Source organism: Pristiophorus japonicus, chromosome 20 (assembly GCF_044704955.1).
Source record: "Pristiophorus japonicus isolate sPriJap1 chromosome 20, sPriJap1.hap1, whole genome shotgun sequence".
Taxonomy (NCBI): Eukaryota; Metazoa; Chordata; class Chondrichthyes; family Pristiophoridae; genus Pristiophorus; species Pristiophorus japonicus.
Window position 1 is genome coordinate 30,400,951 of NC_091996.1, and position 26,040 is coordinate 30,426,990.

The window sequence follows — 26,040 nt, forward strand, 5'->3', positions numbered from 1 at the left end:
CTTTGCTATTGTACTCTGCACTGTTAGGAACTAAAGATACCTAAAAATATATATGGTTATGCGACTAAAACTGTGATGTGGAGAATGTTATGTTTAAATGATTATGTTCGAACTGGGGACGAAAAGTCTCCTCAGACTAGATAGATGCCTAGAGGTGCTAATGTTTTGGTTTCCTGCGGATGGTATAGCATTATGTACTATATACAATCTCCCTGTTGCTAAGCGATTATCTGTTTTTAAGTTAAGACTTGAACCTTACAAACCCACGAGATTTCTGCACTCCTCATATTCTGCCCTCTTGAGCATCCCTAATTATAACTGCTCAATCATTAGTGGCCGTGCCTTCAGCTGCTTCGGTCCTAAGCTCTGGAACTTCCTCCCTAAACATCTCTGCCTCTCTACCTCTCTTTCATCCTTTAAGATGCTCCTTAAAACCTACCTCTTTAACCAAGCTTTTGGTCATCTGCCATAATTTCTTCTTATGTGGCTCGGTGTCAAGTTTATCTGTTTTGTCCTAACACTGCTGTGAAGCACCTTGGGACGTTTTACTATGTTAAAGGCACTATATAAATAAAAGTTACGTTTATGTATTTTATGTATACTGCTAAGGTAGGGATTGAAGTTAGTTTAACAGAACTGCTTGCAAAGTTAGCGGAAACAATATCTCAGAATGGAGCAATTTGCTAGGTCGTAAAGACAGGTAACGACCGATGGTTGAAAAAGTACAATGCTAGGCCTTGTATTAATGGTACCCGAGAGGATAGGGACGACGAGAGATAAGACAAATTCCAAAAGAAGGAACCCTGAGAAAATCTAAACAGGAAAAGACATGTGAACAAGATCATGAGACATTTTTAGAGAGGGTTTTTGATTCAAGAGTTGAGACACACAACTCGATGCCCCATTGGGTACTGAGTTTTTTGGGGAACCACTATAGGTTAAAAGTTCCAGTCAATATCCCGTTTCAGGCCCACTACAAAAATAGAATAAAAGTAACCTTCTGAAAGCTTGTCCTTACAAAAATAGTAAGAGAGCACGATGGGCTCTAGACGAAAGCAGCTCATAGAATGCCTCACGTGTGTCAACTGTCTGATCGGATCGGTATCAGCTACTTGTCATGGTCGCATGTTTTTGCTATGTAACTAATGTGTTAAATTCCATCTTAAACTCTGATTTAACATAATATACCCACCATATTGGATTGCACTCGAATCTGATTATTTGAAGTGATCAGAGATAGTCGTAAAGAAATTATTTCTAACAGCACCCTATTTATAAAACTTAGGATTTCATTTTTTTTACAGCTTTAACAATTTGCCCTCCAACTTTTAAAGATTTATACATCTGAACCCTTCAGCCTTTCTGCTCCTCTGAGTTTTACTGTTTTGTGTATATTTCCTCATCTTATCTTCCTCCCAAAATACAATCCCTCACATTTCCTCAAATAACTCAATTGAAATTGTCGGACACGACTTGGCTTTTATGTTGGCTGTCCTTAATTAATCATGTCTTATGCAGGTGAGTATTCATTTTATCCTGTATTATGATGTTAGAAGCTTAACCACTACTGATGTATACAGGGCCTTGGTGAGACCATACCTTGAATATTGTGTGCAATTTTGGTCACCTGATCTGAGAAAGGACATTCTTGCTAATGAGGGAATGCAGTGAAGGTTCTCCAGACTGATTCCCGGGATGGCAGGACTGGCAATGAAGAAAGATTGGATCGACTAGGATTATATTCACTGGATTTTAGAAGAATGAGAGGGGATCTCATAGAAACATATAAAATTCTGACGGGATTGGACAGGTTAGATGCAGGAAGAATGTTCCTGATGTTGGGGAAGTCCAGAACCAGGGGTCACAGTCTAAGGATAAGGGGTAAGCCATTTAGGACTGAGATGAGGAGAAACTTTTTCACCCAGAGAGTTGTTAACCCGTGGAATTCTCTACCACAGAAAGTTGTTGAGTCCAGTTCGTTGGATATATTCAAAAGGGAGTTAGATGTGCCCCTTACGGCTAAAGCGATCAGGGGTATGGAGAGAAAGCAGGAATGGGGTACTGAGGTTTCATGATCAGCCATGATCATATTGAATCGTGGTGCAGGCTCGAAGGGCCTACTCCTGCATCTATTTTCTATGTTTCTATGTATAGTTACATAATTTGTCCAATTCTCTCTTTTTGAACAGAGGTGTTACATTAGCAACCCAATAATCTTCTGGCAAAACTTCTATATTTAAGGGCATTTGGAAGATTGTGGCCCAAGCCTCTGCCATTTCCTCTCTGACTTCCCTGAGCATTCGTGGAGACCTGTCATCAGGGCTCAGTGTCTTTTACACTTGAGTTTCAACAATGTTGTTCACAACTACTTCCTTATCTATAGCTATCCTGTCCAACTTTCTATCTCCTCCTCTTGTACCCTTTTATTTCCAATGCTGCATTCTTCAGTAATAAATGAGGGTAGGAAAATTCCTCATTAAATATCTTTCCTCCCTTCTTTTACCCCCCATAAGATCTTCATTTTAATCTCCAATTGGCCCTACCATTTCTTTAACTATTGTTTTACATTTTATGTGTTTGTAAAATCCTTTATTATTTCCCTTTATATTACTTGGCAGTCTTTCTTTATACCTGTTCTTAGTCTTTGTGCTCACCCTCTATACTTGGCTTGATTTTCTTTTGTATAATTAGCTGTTGATTTATCAAATGTCTCTTTTTAATTTTAATTTCTTTAATCATCCAAGGAACTCTAGCTTTTGCTGCAATTCCGTTCATTCTCATGTCTGTGCCTTTCTAACTGTTTATTATAGAGTAAGGTACATTATTCAAGCCCTCACAGCATCGGTGTGGGGCCTTGCACAGAGCCAGCAAGTACTGCTAAATTGTGAGCACTGTGTGGCTGTGGTTTCCCGACTAATGCTCCTTACACGTACTGTTCTGTGCCAGGAGTGTCCGATCAGGGAATCACTGTGCAACTCTTCCAATGGCTCTTCACTTTGAATGGCTCCCAGAGTCGCTTCACTGTGTACATCTCTCAGTGTCTCTTCACTGTGTATATCTCTCAGTGTATCTGCAATGTGTACATCTCTCAGTATATCTGCAATGTGTACATCTCTCAGTGTAACTGTGTTGTGTATGTAAATAAACAGACTAACTGAGCCAGGAGTAATGTAACTAACTGCATCCTTTATAGCAACACCCAAAAATGGTGTCCCCAAACCAGCATGAACTAGAATGTTTACAGCAACTGTGAATAGCTCCCACAGGGTCCTAATGCCTGTAACAAACAAATCGAGTATGAACACAACATATTTCCCCCCTTCTGAAAACACAGTCTATGAACAGACAAAGTCCTTAAGATAGACCATGTTCTGATATGCTGAGACCGGCGTGGAGCTTGCAGTGTTTGATCGAGATTTTCGGTTGGGAAACAGAATTGTGCCTCTGTTCCATCCTGCTGGTCTGTTGGCCTGTGAGTTGGGATCAGTCTATGAGCGTTCCATCGAGTTCCATCATTGAACTCATACGTGAGGGCTGAACTTTCGCCCAATCTGTTTTGGAGGCGAAAGTGAAGATGCAAGCTTATGACTCCGGTTTGGGCACTTAACTCTGACCCAATCTCCATTCTTCAGTTGGGGCTTTTGAGCGCGTCGTTTTGTATCAGTGTACGATTTCGCTTTTTGTTGGCATTCCGAAATCTGGGATGTGAGTGTGGTTATCTTCACGCTAGGTTTGGTTGGGGATTTGAAAATGTCCAGTAGCCAGCGAAGATTCCACCCAATCATGAGTTCAGCGGGTGTCTTCCCCGTTAGCGTGTGTTTTGTCGAACGGTATGTGTGGAAAATGGTTTGAACCACTTCGTCGAATGTTTGGCCTGCTACGATGTTAGCTTTCAAACCCTCTTTGATGACATGGTTAAATCGTTCAACACCTCCCTTGCTTTGAAGATTGTACCGAGCAGTAAGACGATGCTCGTTAGCATGGCGAGTGAGGAAATCTGCGAACTGGTCGGACACAAACTGTGCTCCATTGTCAGTGATTATGACCTCTGGGAGGTCCCACTTCATGAACATATGCTGCAGAATAGTGACGATTGTTGATGAGTTCACTGAACTTGTTGTAGCGATTTCTGGCCATTTGGAATGCAGGTCATGTACTACAACAAGGAAATACTGGTACTGTGGAGCTGCATCAACTGGACCGAAGATATCTCTAACTGAAGTTGTTGCCATGGTCTTTGTGGCCATGGAATGGGCTTCATTAGCACTGGTCGGATGTTTGTGGCCTTTTCGCTCAGACTGCATGCTTCGCAGTGTGAGACAAACTCCGCGATGTGAGTGTCAATCTCAGGCCACCATACTGAATCGCGACATCGCTGCTTCATGTGGACAATGTCAGGGTGTCCATCGTGTGCCAATGAGAGAACGCGCTGTTGAAGCGACTTGGGAGTTACTGCTCTATCACCACGAGCTAGGCAGCTATCGTTCCAAATGGAAAATTCATCGCAAAGTCTGTGGAAGGTTTTCAGCTCTTCTGGAATTTGCTTAGGCCACTCAGTCTGGAGGAAGTGACACACGTGCTGGAGCGTAGCATCTCGCTGTGATTCGGTTTTGAGTTCGTCGCAGGAATCAAGGTTTTTGATGAATTGAGTGATGATTGACATGACATATATGTGTCGTCATCTGTGAACAAGTCAGCACCAGAGTCCGAAACAGGTGTCGAGCGGCTGAGCATGTCAGCTACGTGGTTGCGACTACCAGCGATGTACTGTACATCAAAGTTATACTGATGAAAGCGATCTGACCATCGGCTGATTCATACTGGTCTGTGCCCAGATCCAGTTGTAGCCAGTAGCGTAGTTAGTGCTTGGTGATCCGTACGGAGGGTAAATTTCCTGCCATAGAGCTAGATGTGCCAGCATTCACCTGCGTAGATGCAAGCGAGTGCTTCACGTTCCCCTGTAGACTATTTACATTCTGCAGACGAGAGCGTGTGAGAGGTGAAGGCGACTGGGCGTTCCAGGCCGTCAATCCATTGCAAGAGCACAGAACCTATGGCGGTGCCTGATGCATCCGTGGTGACGTACGTAGTGGTATTCGGATCAAAGTGCGCGAGGATAGGAGGGGATGTGATTTTCTCCTTAAGCGTGGTGAATGCCTGAGCCTGGGAATCTGTCCATTCCCAAGGGGCGTCCTTGCGCAGCAACTTGTGAAGTGGCTCAGCAATGTGCGCGTAGTGCAGGACGAACTTCAGATAGAAGTTGCAAGTGCCGAGGAATGATAAAAGTTCTTCGACGTTGGTAGCCTCCTGCATTCACTGGATTGTGTCAATGGTGTCAAGCGTGTGCTGTGACTCTGTAGGCCAGAAAGTATATTTCACCAGCAGCAAATGTACACTTATTGGCATTAAGTGTAATGTTATGTGTAGCAAGTCTAGCCATAACTGCGTGAAGTCGCTAGTCATGTTCTTCCATTTTCCGTCCATGGATGACGATAGTGTCAAGCAGGTTGAGGGCTCCTTCTATGCCTGCTAGCATAGTAATGACAATCTTCTGAAATGCATTTGGTGCAGAAGATAGTCCATAGGGCATGTGTCGATACTGATACAGACCATCATGCGTCGTGAATGCCGTGAGCGGTTTGCTGTCCTCCGCTGGGGGTATTTGCAGGTAACTGCGGCACATGTCGAGTTTCGTAAAAACTATTGAGCTGTGGAATTCTGAAGACAGTTCGTCGATGGTAGGAACAGGATACTTGTCGGGGATGATGGCCTTATTGACCTCTTTCAGGTGGATGCATAGGCAGATCTCCCCATTTTTACGCCAAGCAATGACTAAGTTCGAGATCCAGGGTGAGGAGTCGATGCACTCAATGATTCCGAGATTCGGGTCACGTTAATTCTGCAGATACTTGGTCGCGAACTGTGAATGGGAGATGGCGAAGTCGCTGAATAACCGGTTTGACGGAAGGGTCAATGCGGGGATGATGGCAGAATTTTGTTGTCACTCCAAACACTGTGAAGATTGAGGGATACTACTTGTCAAAGTCCACCGTGTACACAGACAGGTGTGCCAGTTGGATCGTAAACTTTGAACCCAAGCTTGTCAAAAAGGTCAACACCCATGAGGCTTCGTCCCTTCGCGACATGAAAGGAACAGTTCTCCAATTTTACGTCCTTGTAGTATATCAGGACAGGTATGACTCCAACTACCTCAATTTTGGAGTCGGAGTATGCATGTAGAATGGAAGTTGCGGGCTGCAGTTGACAGTGCGTGAAGTGGGTTTTGTACACAGCCTCACTCAATATGGAGACTTTGGCTCCAAGATCAATGAGGAGGCAGCAGAGTGTGCCGTCAATGTTTACATCACAGTCCTTAAATTTTCCCAAACCGATGTGCGAAATGTCACTAACAGTGTATACCATACTGGGTTTATCACTATCGGGGTTGTCCACATGTCAAATATGCTGCGATGAGCGACAGATATTAACAAAATGGTTCATTTTACCACATTCAGAGCATTTCTTCCCACGTGCAGGGCAGTTAGGACTCTTTGCTGAGTGTGATTTGTCCCCACAGTTAAAGCCGTGGAAGTTAGGCTTATTACTAGCCCTGGGTCTCTGCTGTGATTTCCACTTTGGACGAACGCCTTGCACATGGGCTGTAGCTGCAGTCTACTGAGCAGGGGATCTGATCGCTTTTGAATCAGAAAGCGCTGATTCGATTTGGATGGTCAAATTAGTTGCTTTGTCCAATGTCAATTTTTCATCCTCCATTAGCAAGCGTTCCCGAATGCAGGGGATCATTGTTTTCTCAATAATTTGATCCCTGATCATTTCCCCTGTGAGTGCTCCAAAGTTATATGTAGCGGCCAGTTCAGTTAATAAAATGATGTCATGTTTGATTGGTTCATCGTTCCCTTGCCCCCTTTGATGAAATTTGTATCTCTCCATCACGATACTATTTTTTGGCCCAAAATATTTTCTAGTGCGCTTAACGCTTTGTCGTAGGACTCCATGTCTTCGATTTGGCCAAAGATGCGTTGGCCTTTTGTGCCGAGGCAGCGGATAAGTATTGCCCGGCGGCAAGCTGGTGTTACGTTGTCGCCGTCTAACCCACTCGCCGTGATGTACACAGAAAAGCTTTTTATCCATCTCGGCCACGGGATTGGAGGGTCCCTGGGTGTGGAGAGGAAAGGCGGTGAGGGGGGGGGGGGTAGTGAGGTTAATTTGATTCATCCTCGTCGCCAAATTATGTTGTGTGGGTACATAAACTAACTGAGCCAGGAGTAAAGTAATTTAACTGCGTCTTTTATAGCAAATCCCAAAATGGTGTTCCCAAACCAGCATGAACCAGAATGTTTATTGCAGTGTGTGAATAGCTCCCGCAGGGTCCTAATGCCTGGCTAGTGTGCTGTAACAAACAAATAGAGTTTGAACACAACACTCTGCACTTCTCTCAATCTCTGCACCGTGACCATCTCTCTGTGTCTCCGCTCTGTGACCATCTCTCTGTGTCTCCGCTCTGTGACCATCTCTCTGTGTCTCTGCTCTGTGAACATCTCTCAGGATCTCTGCAATTACTTCTCTCAGTTTCTCTTCATTCTGATCATTTATCAGTGTCTCTATACCACTATCCTTGCCAGTGTGTGCATCTACTTTTGGGTATTATGTGTTTTAGTCCCTGTTATAGCAGGTTTCAAAACACATCAAATATGATCATTGTAAGGCAAGACTAAATTGCACTGGTCTTTCAAAGTGTAAAACAGAACTGCAGCAGTATATCTGTAAACACAGCACCCACTAAAGGAAGCAATGTGAAAACAGTTCTCCTTAGAGCTAAGCATTATCTCTGTACTTGCATAAGCTAACCTGAAATTATAATACATCAAAAGACAGCGACATAGCTTACATTCTGAAGCAGCTGTGTTGCAGAATGCCTTGTTTTAATTGGAAACAGATCAAACGCTGCACATCACAGATTTACTCAGCACTTTGTGACTGTTTTGCTGTCTGCGTGACGATCTTTTTTTTGCTGCTTTCCTGGGAATGTGCCAGGTGGGCATCTTATATAACCGACAAACATTATTTACAGAGGCAGTTTCCCCAACGGGTCTCTCAACAGAGTCATTTCAGCCCCGACCCAGTCACACCTGGTGACCCCAAAGCACAAAACATATTTACTGGCAGTAAGTCATGTTGCGACCTGCGATTTGAACTTTATTCCAGGAGGAGGAACGGGGAATAAAACATAAGCAATCAACTAGCTATGTATGGTTTAAAAGTGGTCACATCCTAAATACGTGTATGTATTACAGGCACTTAACATTAAGAGACACATTCATGCAAAAGAACATGGGGTTTCATTAAGCTAAAACATGTACAATTTCGGATCTTGCATCACGATTGTTCAAGTTAGAATCATAGAACGGTTACAGCACAGAAGGAGGCCATTCGGCCCGTCGAGCCCGTGCCGGCTCTCTGCAAGAGCACCTCAGCTAGTCCCACTCCCCCGCCCTTTCCCCGTAGCCCTGTAAATTCATTTCCTTCAAGTACTTATCCAACGCTCTTTTAAAAGCCACGATTGAGTCTGCCTCCACCACCCTTTCAGGCAGTGCATTCCAGATCCTAAACACTCGCTGCGTAAAAACATTTTTCCTTATGCCGCCTTTGGTTCTTTAGCCAATCACCTTAAATCTGTGTCCTCTGGTTCTCGACCTTTCCACCAATGGGAACAGTTTCTATCTACTCTGTCCAGACCCTTCATGATTTTGAACACCTCGATCAAATCTCCTCTCAACCTTTTCTGCTCCAAGGAGAACAACCCCAGCTTCTCCAGTCTATCCACGTAACTGAAGTCCCTCATCCCTGGGACCATTCTTGTAAATCATTTCTGCACCCTCTCGAAGGCCTTCACATCCTTCCTAAAGTGCAGTGCCCAGAATTGGACACAATACTCCAGTTGAGGCTGAACCAGCGTTTTATAAAGGTTCATCATAACTTCCTTGCTTTTGTACTCTATACCTCTATTTATGAAGCCCAGGATCCCATATGCTTTTTTGGAACCACTTTCTCAACATGCCCTTCCACCTCAACAATGTGTGCACATATATCCCCAGGTCTCTCTGTTCCTGCACCCCCTTTACAATTGTACCCTTTAGTTTATATTACCTCTCCTCGTTCTTCCTACCAAAATGTATCACTTTGCACTTTACTGCGTTAAATTTCAGCTTCCATGTGCCCGCCCATTGCACCAACCTGTCAATGTCCTCTTGAGGTCTATCACTCTCCTCCTCGCTGTTCACTATACAGCAATATCTGTTTTCCAAACATAACTAGAATCCCCCAGAGTACCTGAAACATGCCGTTGATGTCATCAATATCTGAGTAGCCTACTCATGTCAAGAGAAAATTGAGCTGATATTATAGATAATTCATTATTTATCTCTAGTTCCTGCCAAGAGACATTGTGCATATGTTTGTGAATCGATAAGAAGGAAAAGGGTTAAAGGATGTTGCCTTTTTCACCAGAGCCTGGTCAGATTGACAAGTGAGCTGTAGGAGCATACATTTTAGGTTAATTCTCACTCATCTATCCTAATGGGAGATGCCCCATATCCATGGTATACCCCACAGGGCGGGCAGATCGAGAACTGATAAAAAGCCTTTCATTGCAGTGATTGCTGGGTTTCACTGTCAAAGGTGGGCTCTCAAACCACACAACAATTAACTGTCAAATTTTTAATCTCATAACACTCCTGTGAAGCGCCATGGGACATTTCACTATGTTAAGGGCGCTATATAAATACAAGTTGTTGTTGTCTTATACCTAATAGGGTAAATTTTACAACATTATGTAGTGGTCTTGCATCTGCATGGGGGAGGTGCTTGCAAAATCACCAGAGCAGGCCTTTGTGTCTGCTCTGCACCAGGATGCTGATTGGAGCATGGGCAGGTACAGCAGGAGCGGCGAGGTCGGGGCGAAGGAGTGGCGAGAGATTGTAGAGGGACGTGATCGGGGCCCAGGAGAGGCGAAGGCCCAGGGGCAGCACGGGCCAGCCCACACTGCGATATGTGTGCGCATTAGGTCCGTACAGCAGAGCTGGTCTCCAGTTGTCTTGGTTCATCCTTGTCACTGGACCAAGACCTAGCTCTGTCAAGCCCGTGTGGTGGCTGGTGTGCAACGGTCACCACACGTTAAAAAAATCCACGCACAGGCATCTTCCACCCTTCAAGATGTTGTTCGGGATCTGGAATATTAGGTCCTTCATTGAAACACCTGTGATCTCATCCTTTTTTGGTGTGGAAGCAAGTCATCCTCGTTTCAAGGCACTGTCTATGATGATGATGACTGTCATGTACTCTATATGGCTATTGTTGGTACTATCACAAGGTGTGCCACCAGAGGCCACAGCAATGGGAGACTTGTAGGTTACCTGTACAGGTGTGCTTGGCCTAGTATAAAAGGAAGACCACCAGATATGATCCTCACTCTGGAGTTAACAAATAAAGGACTAAGGTCACTACAGTTCAAGTTCAACACACTGCCTTGTGGAGTCATTGCTAGAGCATCTAAGAACACAACAATGACAATGCACCAAGATAGTTCCATCTTTCTTTTTGTAGCTGGGCTGTGCTGGAATCATGACGCAGGCATAAATGTCTCATTATACCTTCACTTCCTATCGATGTGAGGTTTGCGCTTACTTACCTGGCAGTCTCCCATCCTGGTCTCTGAGAGCAAGTCTCTGAAAGATGGGTTTGTGAGCTAATTTCTTTTTTCTTTTAGCTTTGTTAGTTCCTTGCTTTATTTGCACTTAGCTTGGTGCACTGCTTTTTTTTTTCTTTTGGCTTCATTTTTCTGTTTGTTTTATTTTCCTTTTTAATTTCAAAACTTTGCATTGAAGGGAGGTCAAATCTAAATTAAAGCAACCGTAACTAGTCGGATGGGCATTTCAGTGTGAAATCCTTCCCCCCTCAGGGACTGAAGGATGAGGAAGAGCTCCACAGGCATGCACATCTGAGACACGATAAAACAAGTATTCCATGGCATGACTAGATTGGACGGGCGAATCCCAGGAGGGCGGGGAACCCCTCCCGAGCTGCGGCTCAGGAAATCAGCCCAAAACCCATGATCCCTGGCTGAAAGAAAATGTGATGAAGCAAAGATTCCACTGCTTGGACCTGTTTAATGTTTCCTATTGTATTGCCACACCAAGGTATCCAAAGTGCTAATGATTTGCTGCGTGCTGAACAGATCCATCCTGCGCAGTGGAACCTGTCAATCAATGAGAAGAGGAGCTCTGCACAGGACGGTGACAATGAGCCCAAGGCTGAAGAGAGAAGCTGCTGTAGCTGGGAAGATACATGTGGTAAGGTCTAAGAAGAAATAAAGAAAGACTTGCGTTTATATAGCGCCTTTCACGACCAGTGGATGTCCCAAAGCGCTTTACAGCCAATCGAGAGGGACAGGCTGCAACGTGAGGGCATCATCTCCCCAGTGGAATTCAGCAAGTGGGCCAGCCCGATTGTTCCAGTACTCAAAAGTGATGGCACGGTCAGGATTTGCGGCGATGATAAAGTAACTATTAATCGTTTCTCGCTACAGGACCAATACCCGCTACCTAAGGCAGACAACCTATTTGCGACGCTGGCAGGAGGCAAGACGTTCACCAAGCTCGACCTGACTTCGGCCGACATGACGCAGGAGCTGGAGGAGTCTTCGAAGGGCCTAACCTGCATCAACACGCACTACAACAGATGCCCGTTTGGAATTCGGTTGGCTGCAGCGATCTTCCAGAGAAACATGCAGAGCCGACTCAAGTCGGTACCATGCACAGTGGTTTTTCAGGACGACATATTGGTCACGGGTCGGGACACCGTCGAGCACCTATAAAACCTGGAGGAGGTCCTCCAGCGACTGGATCACGTAGGGCTGTGGCTGAAGAGGTCGAAATGTGTCCTCATGGCAACAGAAGTGGAGTTTTTGGGGAGAAAGATTGCGGCGGATGGCATTCGGCCCACAGACGCCAAGACAGAGGCTATCAGGAATGCGCCCAGGCCACAGAACGTCATGGAGCTGCGGTCGTTCCTGGGACTCCTCAACCATTTTGGTAACTTCCTACCGGGGTTAAGCACCCTCTTAGAGCCCCTACCTGTGTTATTGCGTAAAGGTGAGAACTGGGTATGGGAAAAAAACCAAGTAATTGCTTTTGAGAAAGCCAGAAACATTTTATGCTCCAACAAGCTGCTTGTATTGTATAACCCGTGTAAAAGACTTGTGCTAGCATGTGATGCGTCGTCGTATGGAGTCGGGTGTGTATTACAACAAGTTAACATTGCAGGGAAGTTGCGACCTGTCGCTTATGCCTCCAGGAGCTTGTCTAAGGCCGAGAGGGCCTACAGCATGATTGAGAAAGAGGCATTAGCGTGTGTGTTCGGGGTAAAGAAAATGCATTAGTACCTGTTTGGCCTCAAATTTGAGCTGGAAACCGATCACAAGCCCCTCATATCCCTGTTCCAAGGGGATAAATACTAATGCCTCAGCCCGCATACAAAGGTGGGCACTCACGCTATCAGCGTATAACTGTACCATCCGTCACAGGCCAGGCACCGAGAACTGTGCGGATGCTCTCAGTCGGCTACCATTGCCCAACACGGGGGTGGAAATGGCGCAGCCTGCAAACTTGTTGATGGTGGCGCAGCCTGCAGACTTGTTGATGGTCATGGAAGCGTTTGAAAATGATAAATTACCTGTCACAGCCTGCCAGATTAGGACTTGGACCAGCCAAGATCCTCTGTTGTCCCTAGTAAAAAAACTATGTACGACATGGGAACTGGGCCAGCATCCCTGTTGAAATGCAAGAGCTAATCAAGCCGTTCCAGCGGCGAAAGGAAGAGCTGTCCATTCAGGCAGACTGCCTGTTGTGGGGTAACCGCGTAGTGCTACCCAAAAAGGGCAGGTCATCTCGGATCTCCACAGCACATACCCGGGTACAGTAATGATGAAAGCGATAGCCAGATCCCAAGTGTGGTGGCCCAGTATCGATTCTGACTTAGAGTCCTGTGTACGGCAATGCAGCGTGTGTGCTCAGTTGAGCAACGCGCCCAGAGAGGCACCACTAAGTTTGTGGTCCTGGCCCTCCAGACCATGGTCGAGGATCCATGTCGACTATGCGGGCCCGTTTCTCGGTAAAATGTTCCTGGTGGTGGTGGATGCTTTTTCAAAATGGATTGAATGTGAAATAATGTCAGGAAGCACCGCCACCGCCACCATTGAAAGCCTGAGGGCCATGTTTGCCACCCACGGCCTGCCTGACATACTGGTCAGTGACAACGGGCCATGTTTCACCAGTGGCGAATTTAAAGAATTCATGACTCGCAATGGGATCAAATATGTCACCTTGGCCCCGTTTAAACCAGCCTCCAATGGGCAGGCAGAGTGGGCAGTACAGACAATCAATGAGTCTCAGAAGGCTCACTCCAAACCCGCCTGTCCCGAGTACTGCTCAGCTAACGCACGAGACCCCACTCGCTCACAGGGGTGCCCCCAGCTGAGCTACTCATGAAAAGGACACTTAAAACCAGACTCTACCTGATCATGCAGGTTGGGTGAACCAGCGAGAGAACAGGCGACAGCAACAAAATGTAAACGATGGTCGCGCTACTGTGTCACGGGAAATTGATCTGAATGACCCTGTGTATGTGCTAAACTGTGGACATGGTCCCAAGTGGATCGCGGGCACGGTGATAGCTAAAGAAGGGAGTAGGGTGTTTGTAGTCAAACTAGACAATGGACAAATTTGCAGAAAGCACCTGGACCAAACGAGGCTGCGGTTCACAGACTGCCCTGAACAACCCACAGCAGATACCACCTTTTTCGAGCCCACAACACACACCCAAAGGATCAACGACACCATGCCGGACCAGCAAATCGAACCCATCACGCCCAACAGCCCAGCAAGGTCAGGCTCACCAAGCAGCCCTGCAGGGCCAACAACACACCAGCCCAGCGAGGGCACAGCCAACACACCAGAACAGACATTTGTACCGAGGCGGTCCACCAGGGAAAGAAAGGCTCCCGACCGCCTCACCTTGTAAATAGTTTTCACTTTGACTTTGGGGTGTGAGTGATGTTGTGTATCTATAAAGCATGCACTCCCATGTCCCGCCACCAGGGAGCGCATCCCCTGAAGTCCCAAGGGATCCCAGCATCTCTTGGGAGCACTGTATATAAGCCGGCCCCTAAGGCCTATTCCTCACTCTGGAGTGTCTTAATAAAGACTGATGTCACTGTTACTTCAACCTCCCTGTGTGCAGTCTCATCTGTGTTTGGAAGACAACAAATTTTATTTGAATTTTTTTTTAAAACTTTTATTTTTTGTCTTCGCTCGTCCGATGGCCGTGAAAAGCGCTATATAAATACAGGTCGTTCCTTCTTTCTGCAGGAGGGCTTTGGCCACCTTCCCGCCTGCCTTTCCTTGCTGCTATAGGGCTCCCCCACTGTCCTGGGCCAGCTGCCTCACCTTCCCTAAATCCCTAGGCCTCCTGCACCCCTCCCCATCTTGCTTACAGCTCCCCGTGAACCTCCTCTGCCACCCCCTGGCACTGCTATTGCCACCGCCTCTCACCCGACTCTGTCCTGTTTGCACCCGGGCCTGTTGCCTAATCTTTGCTGGGTTCCTCGCAGTGGGAAACTGCGTACCAACCATAGTTGGCAAATATAGTAGAAATGCCAACAGCGCTTTGAAAAGTGCCAGATTCCCAACTCGATGCTGTGAAACTGTTGAAGATCTGGCAGTAGACATGAGGGTTGGGTGGGGGTGGGGACGGCTATCATCATCATCATAGGCAGTCCCTCGGAATCGAGAAAGACTTGTTTCCACTCTTAACATGAGTTCTTCAGTGGCTGAACAGTCCAATACGGGAACCACAGTCTCTGTCACAGGTGGGACAGATAGTCTTTGAGGAAACAGTGGGTGGGGAATCTGGATTGCCGCACGCTCCTTCCGTAGCCTGCGCTTGATTTCTGCATGCTCTCAACGATGAGACTCAAGGCGCTCAGCACCCTCCCGGATGCTCTTCCTTCACTTAGGGCGACCTTTGGCCAAGGTCTCCCAGGTGTCGGTGGGGATGTTGCACTTTATCAGGGAAGCTTTGAGGGTGTCCTTGTAACGTTTCTGCTGCCCACCTTTGGCTCGTTTGCCGTGAAGGAGTTCTGAGTAGAGCGCTTGCTTTGGGAGTCTCGTGTCTGGCATGCAGACAATGTGGCCTGCCCAGCGGAGCTGATCAAGTGTGGTCAGTGCTTCAATGCTGGGGATGTTGGCCTGGTCGAGGACGCTAACGTTGATGCGTCTGTCCTTCCGGGGATTTGTAGGATCTTGCGGAGACATCGTTGATGGTATTTCTCCAGTGACTTGAGGTGTCTGTTGTACATGCTATACCTGCAAAACAAACTGGGGTATGGCTGCTTGGGGAGATAGGGTTGGGACATCACATTCTGGGGCAAGGGTAAGGTCTGAGTAGGAAGGAAGATGATGGAGTGATTGGGAAAGTGGATGGGGAATATTGAGGAACTGAGACAGGAAATAGATAGGGAAAAGTTAGGGTGTAAGTGGGGAAAAGTGATACAGGAAGGTACAACAAGGAAAGCTGCATCCTTTCCACTTCTCTCCTATCCACATCCTTTGTACCCCTGCCCCATCCCCGAATCTTTCTCCCAAATTTCCCCCACTGCTACTTTCCCCTACCTTCTGCATGAAGGCATGCCACCTCAGAGAGCAGTGCGAACTGCGATGGCAGTGAAGAGTGATGTCATCAAGGTCCAGGTCGGTGATTGGAGCGCGGGCATATCCAGCAGGGCGCCGAGGTCGGGGCGAAGGAGCGGCGAGAGATTGTGGAAGGACGTGATCGGGGCCCAGGGAAGGCGTGAGTTCGGGGCCAGCCCACACTGCGATATGTGTGCGCTCGGTCCGTGCAGCAGAGCAGGTCTCTAGTCCTCTTGGGTAATCCTTGCCACTGGACTAAGACCTAGTTCTGTCAAGCCCGTGTGGTGGCTGGTGTGCAACGGTCATCCCACGTTAAAAAAATCCACGCACAGGCATCTTCTATCATTCAGGATGTATTTTGAGACCTAGAATATTAGGTCCTTCATTGAAACACCTGTGAACTCATCCCTTTTTGGCATGGAAGCAAGTCATCCTCGTTTCGAGGGATTGTCTATGATGATGATGATGTACCCTTCTCTCCTTTCCATGTCTGTCCCTCACCTCTCCACTCCCTCTTCCCTGTCGCTCTCCTCTCCTCCTTCTCTTTTCTTCTCCTCTTCCTCCCCTCCCTTCCTCGACTCTCCATTTTCCCCAGCCTCTTCCTTCTGCCCAGTCCCCCCTCCCCTCTGCTTGATCTGAATATCATTCTTGGTCTTTGCGCTCAACGTGTGCAATGCCACAGAAGATCGACTCGTGTGTACATAAATATATATATATATATCTTAAATAGATAAAACTCTAGAGTCTGTCACACTTGAGACACCACTGTTGGTAATAGATACAACATTATCTTTGAAAAAGTGTCGGGGGGAAAAAAAAGAAAACAAAGCTGTTTTCCTGACTTTCGGGATTTTAAAATCAGCCTCCAGTCTTTACTCAATCCCTCTTGAGCAACAGGGATTTCAACTTAGTTGGCAATCTACAGAGAAAGCGACAGCTTCTAATTGACCTCAGAGTGGGCCTATTTGCAACGATTTAGGCCTCATGGCCTTAAAGGAACACAGCAGAAAAAACATTGTGCATTATGGGATGCAAGCGGCACCTCCCGCGACACGTCATGAGCAATCTCATTAGCGATCCGCCAGTGTATATAGAAATTGGGGCCGGTAATTGTTTGATAAAAAGAAATGATGCTTTTGCTGCTTACCTAAGGAGTGTGCTGCTGTGGTCTTGGAACTGAAAAAGCGCCCCAGCCCGAGGTCTCCCAGCTTGACAGCTCCTTTAGCTGTTATGAACACATTTGCCGGCTTGATGTCTAAGAATGAAAACAGCAAATCAATCAATAATGAATGAAAGAGTGTTTTATAAGAAAAAAATCAGGAAGTGCACACAATGATTGCGTTGCACTGACATTTGCTTATGGGCTGTACATTACATTATCAATAGATTTCATTTTTGGCAGTTATCTAGTATCTGTTCATAAATATCATAAATAATATAATTTTCATCTCCCAGTCACAGGCTCAGAATGGATTCTAATTTCCATGAGCTCTGATTGTGCTGTGTAAGTAAAAGCCACCAATAGGAACCTGTGTTGCACCATATCCATGGTATTGTATTGTGATATTTCAGTATCACACAGTGCCTGTATCATTTGGCCTTTTTGCTGAAATGACGCTAACCAGTTTTGGATTGCGTTGTGAATCCTGTTAGAACCCCACTTTCAGTTATGTCAGTCAGATGATTTCACAAATTCATAATTATAAGTGAGAAGGCACCATGTCTGGATAGTCTAAGAACAAATCTGTTGCAATGGAGCCATAGTATGGTGGAGCATGATCATGTAACAAGCTAGGTCATGGTAACAAACCTCAGTCCAACTGTTAGCAACAGAAATCATTTTATTAACCGCTCTAGACTATTTTTGATATTTAAAAGTGAGTAACTATATGGTAAGTGGTTAGCTTAGTGGATAGCACGCCCCCCTCTGAGTCTGAAGGTTGTGGGTTCAAGTCTCATTCCAGGAACTTGAGCACATAAATCTAGGCTGACACTCCGATGCAGTGCTGAAAGAGTGCTGCACTGTCGGGTGAGACGTTAAACCGAGGTCTCGTCTGCCCTCTCAGGTGGACGTGAAATGGCACTATTTCGAAGAAGAGCAGGGGAGTTATCCCCACTGCCCTGGCCAATATTTATCCCTCAATCAACACAACAAAAGCAGACGATCTGGGTCATTATCACATTGCTGTTTGTGGGAGCTTGCTGTGTGCATGTTGGCTACCGCGTTTTCCACATTACAACAGTGACTACATCCAAAAGTGCTTCATTGGCTGTAAAGCGCTTTGGGACGTCCGGTGGTAGTGAAAGGCGCTATATAAATACAAGCCTTTCTTTAAGGCTCTTAAAACAAGAACCAAAGATAGGATATTCCTTCAAATTGTTATTATTATTTCACTTTATGATAAATTGCCAGCACATTAACTGGAAATATCAGAAATATTCAAGGGGCTAAAAATGTGTGTCAAAGTATGTTTTCATTCACAATTTACAGGAATTTCAGTTGTCATGATATGATTCAGGATTTGAATATTCAAAAGGCATCATCATTCACTGACTAAGAATACAACATCTGGATACTGACGAAAGAACAGCACACTGGATTGAACCACAGAGCAAGGACCGAGTATAGTGGCCCAAGCAGGAGGCAGAAAACGGGCAGCAGGAACTCTCAGACTGAACCTGAAACTGCATTGACATCTGGGTTGCTTTGTTGTGCAGACAAATTACCTGCAGAGCTGATCTTCATTGTGTCTGATTGGGCTGATCTACTAAAATTCCTAATTTACCTGAATCGGTCCAAATAAACTGAATTCAGATTTCTGGCCTGGGTTACTACCATAAGCAGTTGGGCGAGTTATATAATCAACACGGCATTGGGTAAAAGAGAAAATAAATATAAAATTCTGACTGAAATATCTGTGAACTGTGAATGAAAATAATAAAAAGCCTTTTGAGCCAGATTTCCAGCCTCGTGAATGTCTCTAATAATTGCAATTGAAGAGCTGACAATTTATGACATTTACTTTGATGTGTGGGAAATTTGGTTAACAGCTCTTGGAAGTGGAAGTACATTGGGTTTACACAGAAGCATGCTGGGGAGGAGAGAGGGATTGAAAATTTTACTTATCCAGATATGTAGCACACAATTTAAAGACCATGCATTTTCAGCTATGAGACTATACTACCACTGTGAATCTATTGCATTCTGACCCCCTCCTCCAATTTTTCCAGTTACCTCCTCATACTGGGGTATGATTCCATAGGTATTAACCCCAGTCCACTACAGGTACAACGTCTCAAGTCCAGCAACCTCGGGACTGAGACCGTGCTGGTTTTCAGATTTTTCCGGATTCTGGATAAGAAAATCAATAATATCAGTAGCCTATCTTAAGACAGTCAAAGTACTAATGGCGGTATGGGTCAAGTCGGGTCGGGCCAGGGTCGAGGGTCATTCGGCAAGGCTCGGACCGATCGCATGCCATTTAAAACATAGCGGCAAAGCTGATAACTAGTCTGGCCCACCGGTTTTTGGACAATAATTCCGGATTTTATTTTACTGAATATCAAATGGGATTTTCACAAAAATGTCCGGTTTTCAGACTATTCCGATTTTCAGACAGCCGGATTTGAGACGTTATACCTGTACCTCACCTACGTGCCTACTGTTGATGTATCAGACTTGGTGGTGAATGTCAGAAAGCTATTTAGCCATGGGAATTCTGACAGCTGAGTATGACCTTGTCCTCACCCAATATGCACTTTTTGTCTGGTGCCACTGGATAGCAATCAGCCATGGCTGGGTTTTCCCCTCCCAGGCCCAGGGGTGCTGGTACCAGGTGTAGACACCTCTACTGTGTTCAACTCGCTCAGCAAGAACAGGGGTCAAACATGGGGTCTTTCCTGACCGGATGACTCAGTCCCACACTGGGCAGTGCACTTACCAACTGAAGCATTGTTGGCCAGCAATTGCATTGTTAAAGGTGGACCAGAAATACACAACACAAGGCTGATGACTTGGTTGCAAATGCTTTGTTTGAGCTATATCTGTGCACAGTATTGCCGAAAGGATCAGCTGGAAGAACGACAATCAGTCGTTCAGCCCATCATCAGTTTGGCAAGACAGTCAGAGAAGTCCATGACTGTTGAAATACAATCTGAAGCAGACTGAAGGACCACTCAGGAGTGTAGTCAGTTTGTGATGGTTTAACAATTGAATCTCATGATCTAAACAGTATGCAAAATAGCTTTGAGAACTAAAATGTCATTGGCAGCATGCTCTTCAAGCACAGTAATGTTTACTTGTACTTCTTGCAATTTAGTATTGGGGAGACCAAACGCAGATTGGGTGACCGCTTTGCGGAACACCTCCATTCAGTCCGCAAGGATGACCCCGAGCTTCCGGTCACCTGTCACTTTAATTCTCCGCTCCACTCCCACTCTGACCTCTCCATCCTCGGCCTCCTACACTGTTCCAACAAAGTTGAACGCAAGCTCGAGGAACAGCATCGCATCTTTCGTTTAGGCACTTTACAGCCTTCTGGACTCAACATCGAGTTGAACAATTTCAGAGCATAACCTCTGACAAGCTTTGGCTCTCCCCGCACCCTCCCCCCAGAGCCTGTTTCTTTTTTTCTCCTTGTCTCTAATGACAGCTGATCATTATCCCGCCTTTCACACCCTATCTTGACTAATGTTTTTCTAACACCTGGTATTACCATTTCGATTCGGCCCATCATCCCTTTTGTCTCTCTAATCTCTCCTGCTTTCCCATCATCATAGGCAGTCCCTCAGAATCGAGGAAGACTTGCTTCCACTCCTGAAATGAGTTCTTTGTTGGTTGAAAAGTCCGATACGAGAGCCACAGATCCTGTTACAGGTGGGACAGACATTCATCGAGGAAAGGGTGGGTGGGACTGGTTTGCCGCGCACTCCTTCCGCTGCCTATGCTTGACCTCTTCACGCTCTCAGCGTAGAGACTCGAAGAGCTTAACGCCCTTCCGGATGCACATTCTCCACCTCGGGCGGTCTTTGGCCAGGGTCTCCCAGGTGTCAGTGATGATGTCGCACTTTATCAGGGAGGCTTTGAGGGTGTCCTTGTAACGTTTCCGCTGCCCAACTTTAGCTCGTTAGCCGTGAAGGAACTCCGCATAGAGCATTTGCTTTGGGAGTCTCATGTCTGGCATGCGAACTATGTGGCCTGCCCAGCGAAGCTGATCAAGTGTGGTCAGTGCTTCAATGCTGGCGATGTTAGCCTGGTCGAGGACGCTGATGTTGGTGCATCTGTCCTCCCAGGGGATTTGCAGGATCTTGTGGAGACATTGTTGGTGATATATCTCCAGCGACTTGAGGTGTCTTCTGTACATCATCCATGCCGCTGATCCATACAGGAGGGCGGTATTACTACAGCCTTGTAGACCATGAGCTTGGTGGTAGATTTGAGGACCTGGTCTTCAGTACTCTTTTCCTCAGGTGGCCAAAGGCTGCACTGGCGCACTGGAGGCGATGTTGAATCTCCGTGTCAATGTCTGCTTTTGTTGATAAGAGGCTCCCGAGATAGGGGAAATGGTCCACCTTGTCGAGGGCGGTGCTGTGGATCTTGATGACTGGGGGTCAGTGCTGTGCGGTGAGGACAGGCTGGTGGAGGACCTTTGTCTTATGGATGTTAAGCGTAAGGCCCATGCTTTCATATGCCTCAGTGAATACATCGATTATATCCTGGAGTTCAGCCTCAGAATGTGCGCAGACGCAGGCGTCGTCCGTTTACTGCAGCTCAACGACAGAGGTTGGGGTGATCGTTGACCTGGCCTGGAGGCAGTGTAGGTTGACCAGGTTCCCACTGGTTCTGTAGTTTAGTTCCACTCCAGCGGGAAGTTTGTTGACTGTGAGGTGGAGCATAGCAGCGAGAAAGATTGAGAAGAGGGTTGGAGCGATGACGCAGCCCTGTTTGACCCCAGTCCGGATGTGGATTGGGTCTGTAATGGATCCGTTGGTAAGGATCTATTATAGACCCAGTCCACATCCGGACCACTGACACCTGGGAGTCCCTTGCCGAAGACCGCCCTAGGTGGAGAAAGTGCGTCCGGGAGGGCGTTGACTCTTCATGCTCTCGCACCCCCTCCCACCCCCCACCCACCCCTTCCATCCTATCACAGACCTTCCCTTTTGTTCTTTCTTCCCCGCCACCTTTCAGTGCTTGTTAAGAATGTGTTCTTTCCGAACACTCTCCAGTTCTGACAAAGGGTCGCCGACCTGAAACGTTAACTCTGCTTCCTCTCCACAGATGCTGCCTGACCAGTTGAGATTTCCAGCATTTTCTGTTTTTATTCCAGGGTCCGCAGTATTTTGCTTTTGTACAGTAATGTCTCTGTTGGTAGGAAATTCCTTTATTAACATCCAATCTTCAGAACCATTGGTTGCAAGAGGAATTTGATGAGTATCTGTTCATTCACCACGAGAGGAGATCTGCTCCATGTTAAACTATAGCTGCACCAAGCCGTTTTACGATTTTCTTGCTCCTTGTGCACAAAGGAAATTTTCTCTGAAGGAGACCAATTTGGCAACTTCCAGTCTTTTCTAAGCTGGAGGACTTGAAGACTCTGACACCAGCACTCTGTTACTCACATGGCCACAAACAAAGAATGATCACGGTTTATACAGTTAAAAAAAAACTTTAGTGTTTCCTTACAGTTTTAATCAGGCTTGAATTCCTCTTTAAATTCAGGCAATGTAGACCAGGGAAGGCACATCGCCTCTGTAGTCAGTCATTGCACACCTACTGAATAAACAACCCAGCATTAAATGATGCCCTGACTTTCCCCACTAAGCCCTCTGTGACCAGATAGCAGGCTAATCAAATGTGCATGGTGTCTTCAGTCATTATGGTAAGAAACAGAAGTGTCTATAATGTAGAACATTCCCTGTGGACTGTAGCCTGCAGCTATCCACTCCCCACACACACGTAGACAGACAGACACATATACACACACGCACCGCATGATCAATAAAGCAGAGTCACAAACTGCTTTTCTTAACTTATCCTGTGCTCCCACTAAACTGAACTCTGGTTTTCGATGGAAAGGATTGTTTTTTTTTACCTCTATGCATCACCCTTCGGGAGTGCATGTGTTCGACGGCGCTGCATAGCTGCACAAAATATTTCCATATCGTTCTTTCTGGGATTAGCCTCTTTTGCTTTTTGAAGTACTGTGGAAACAATGAATAAAAGATGAATGAATAAACAATGAGGTTTAGACTCAGGCACTATGACTCCAGGAACAAGTGCCATTCATGCAGCGATTGCTGAAGTGTTGCATAACAAAAAGCATTATTCATATTCACATTACCATTTAACTCATTCCGTTCTGGACTACCATTTGATGCTCTGGTGAATTCTAATCACTTCAATGAAAAACCCCGATTAGAAGCTGCGCCCTGGATTGGTCACAGATCCTTAATTAGTTGAGGTGAGATTGATTAGGTCGTATCATTTAAAGGAAATAGCTCTAAAAACAGTCAGCGACTGTGGGGTTTCAGTTATTAATTCATTGCAGCTAGGAACGTGTTTCTCAAAGCCAATAATTTTGTTATTTTAAAGGGATTTCTATCACGCTGGATTCCAGATCAAGCTAATGATAAATTTTTGCCATTTTAATGAATGATTAGGACCGAGATGAGGAGAAACTTTTTCACTCAGAGAATTGCGAACCTGTGGAATTCTTTACCACAGAAAGTTGTTGAGGTCAGTTCGTTGGATATATTCAAAAAGGAGTTAGATGTGGCCCTTACGGTTAAAGGGATCAAGGGGTATAGAGAGAAAGCAGGAATGGGGTACTAAAGTTGCATGATCAGCCATGATCATATTGAATGGTGGTGCAGGCTCGAAGGGCCGAATAGCCTATTCCTGCACCTATTTTCTATGTTTCTATGTAGCTAATAATTTCCTAAATCAAATCTATTGGATCAAATGTTACTGATTCTGACATTTGTATGGGCCTGGGCCCAACCAACTAAGGCAAAGGATTAGGTAAACAAGGCTGTTGGCTGTTGGGCCATAGGCTGAATAATGAAGAATCAGCAATGAATTATCGGTGTCAGTATGGTCCTGTGTCTATATGGTACCGTGTGTTTGACTTGTTCCAACATTGTGTAGGAGTGACTTTCCAAAATTAATGAAGGATCCCCAAAATTAATGGCATGACTAACCATTCTATTCCAGGCAGCTTTATTCCTGTTTTTCCTGACCGTCAACTTGACTTAGTTGCGCAGGTGAGAGTGAGCTGTGTCTAACTGAAGCATCTCCAACACCATCCCAGCTAAGGCAGCATAGACCACGGATCACTTCCGAGATGTTCCTGATCTTGATGGCTTAATGCAACACTGTGCAGCGCATTGTACCACAGAAGGATTGTACCATTGTGCGGCAAACCAGGCTCCCTGCCCACCCCTTCTCTCAACGGCTATCTGTCTCACCTGTGACAGGGACTGTGGTTCTCGTATTGGACTGTTCAGCCACTAAAGAACTCATGCTAAGAGTGGAAGCAAGTCTTCCTCGATTCCGAGGGACTGCCTATGATGATGACCACAGAGCAATCAGGGCTGTCTTTAGCAGGTGGCCTACCTAACTTAAGAATACTCATCAAAAACTTGCAGTTGTGTCATCATTTAAAATAATAATATGAACCACAGGATTACTGCCTAGCCAAAGGCCATAAATCCCATCAGCACAATATCAAAGATGTACATTTTAACAATTAATGGGTTCAAATCACATTGTGCAGTATTGAAAACAAACATGAAGTTCCGCTGTCTGCTATTTTAACACAGGCATTAACCCTCTTATTTTAATGCATTCCTTACTTATATTGCACAATACGATTTCAACTCCTTAATTTTTGAGCACATTGGGCCCAAATTTCCCCAACCCCTTTTTCTGGCGTACTCTTCCGAGATGCGCCAACTCTGTGCGCTCAAAACCGCGCCAAAAAACTTGCTAACAATTCTGGCTGCTCTGCTGTGTGTCCCGGGTCCTGGCACAGAGTTTCTCAAGTGGGGGGCAGAGCTTCAGCCCTGCACTGAAAACAGTGCCAGCAGCTGTCCGCATGCGCAGTAGAACTTTCGCGCATGCGCAGTAGCTCCTCCCATAATTATGATGATGATGCCTGCAGCGTGGGACCCAACGCACCCCGCCCCTATCCCGGGCTGAGTGTCCTGCCTCACAGGCCGGCCGCTGCCTTCTCGTGCTGAGGGCTATAAGAAACAGGTTGGTGGGGAGGAGAGTTTTGATCGGGCGGGGGGGGGGGGGGGATGAGCTTTGATCGGGTGGGGGGGGGAGAAAGAATCTTCAAAGATTTTCCAGTACTATCTAGCTATCTTTACTAAAAAAATTCCCTATCTGCAGTATCTTACAGCTTACCCACTACTGCATAGAATTCTAAAATATTACTAATTATCAGAGTCACACTACGCAATGCTGAACACCAAAATTTAAGCTTACATTTTGACATGCTTTTTTTGTTAAGTCTAACGTTTCAAATTTCTAAACCTACTCAGGGCAATTCTTTGGTGCTGCAGAAGTCAAAATCCAATGTGGTGTGATGCCGCACACGAATCCATTAGTCGAGAGCGTTGGTGCTCTTGATCTATTATTTACAAAGAATACCCTCCCCTTGCTTAAGTGGCCTCTATACTTCAGCCTTCATTACAAGATCATTTCTTGTAAAAACCTCATACTCCGTTTAATCAGGCTGATAGCACCCACACCCTGTCCAGTCTCGCTGCTTGGGATTTAAAAATAAACTAGCATTCCTATCATAACACTGTCATTTGGAGGCTACCCGCGCTGATCTCTTAACTCTCCACAAGGGTTTTCTGTGCGGCCACAAGTAGCCACATACACTGGCCTAAGTTAGTTTGGAGCAACTATTAGCTGTCCAAACTGGCTTAACTGGCTAAAACAGGCGTAGGTGGCTGGTAACGCCCCCTTTTGAAAAAAAAACAAAACTAAAAAAATCCTAACTAACTCACTTACACTGGCGCAAATTAAATGTGCAGAATGAGGATTTTTAAGATACTCCAGAAAAGTCAAGTTGCTCCAAAAAAAACGGAGCAATTCCTGGGCAAATTTGGGCCCAAATAGTTTGCAATGCTAAAATAATTCAATGGAATATTTATAAATGTCTTACACCAACAATATTATGTGTGAATGACTACAGTATAAATGCAACTCTTATTCACATTATTCTATCAACATTCCTTTATGTTGCATGGGTAATTGTGA

General features: G+C 45.8%; 1 protein-coding gene across 11 annotated transcripts in view; it reads right to left on the bottom strand.

Annotated features, from left to right (window-relative positions):
* LOC139232464 (serine/threonine-protein kinase Nek6-like) overlaps positions 1–26,040 on the bottom strand; it is a 337,407-nt gene that overhangs the window by 85,250 nt on the left and 226,117 nt on the right. For all 11 annotated transcript variants that reach the window (XM_070862692.1, XM_070862690.1, XM_070862681.1 and 8 more), the window contains 2 exons: positions 22,859–22,967; positions 16,912–17,019 (listed from right to left, as the gene is read on the bottom strand). In XM_070862692.1, coding sequence (XP_070718793.1) covers positions 16,912–17,019; positions 22,859–22,967 — 217 coding nt within the window. The remainder of the gene's footprint in view (positions 1–16,911; positions 17,020–22,858; positions 22,968–26,040) is intronic.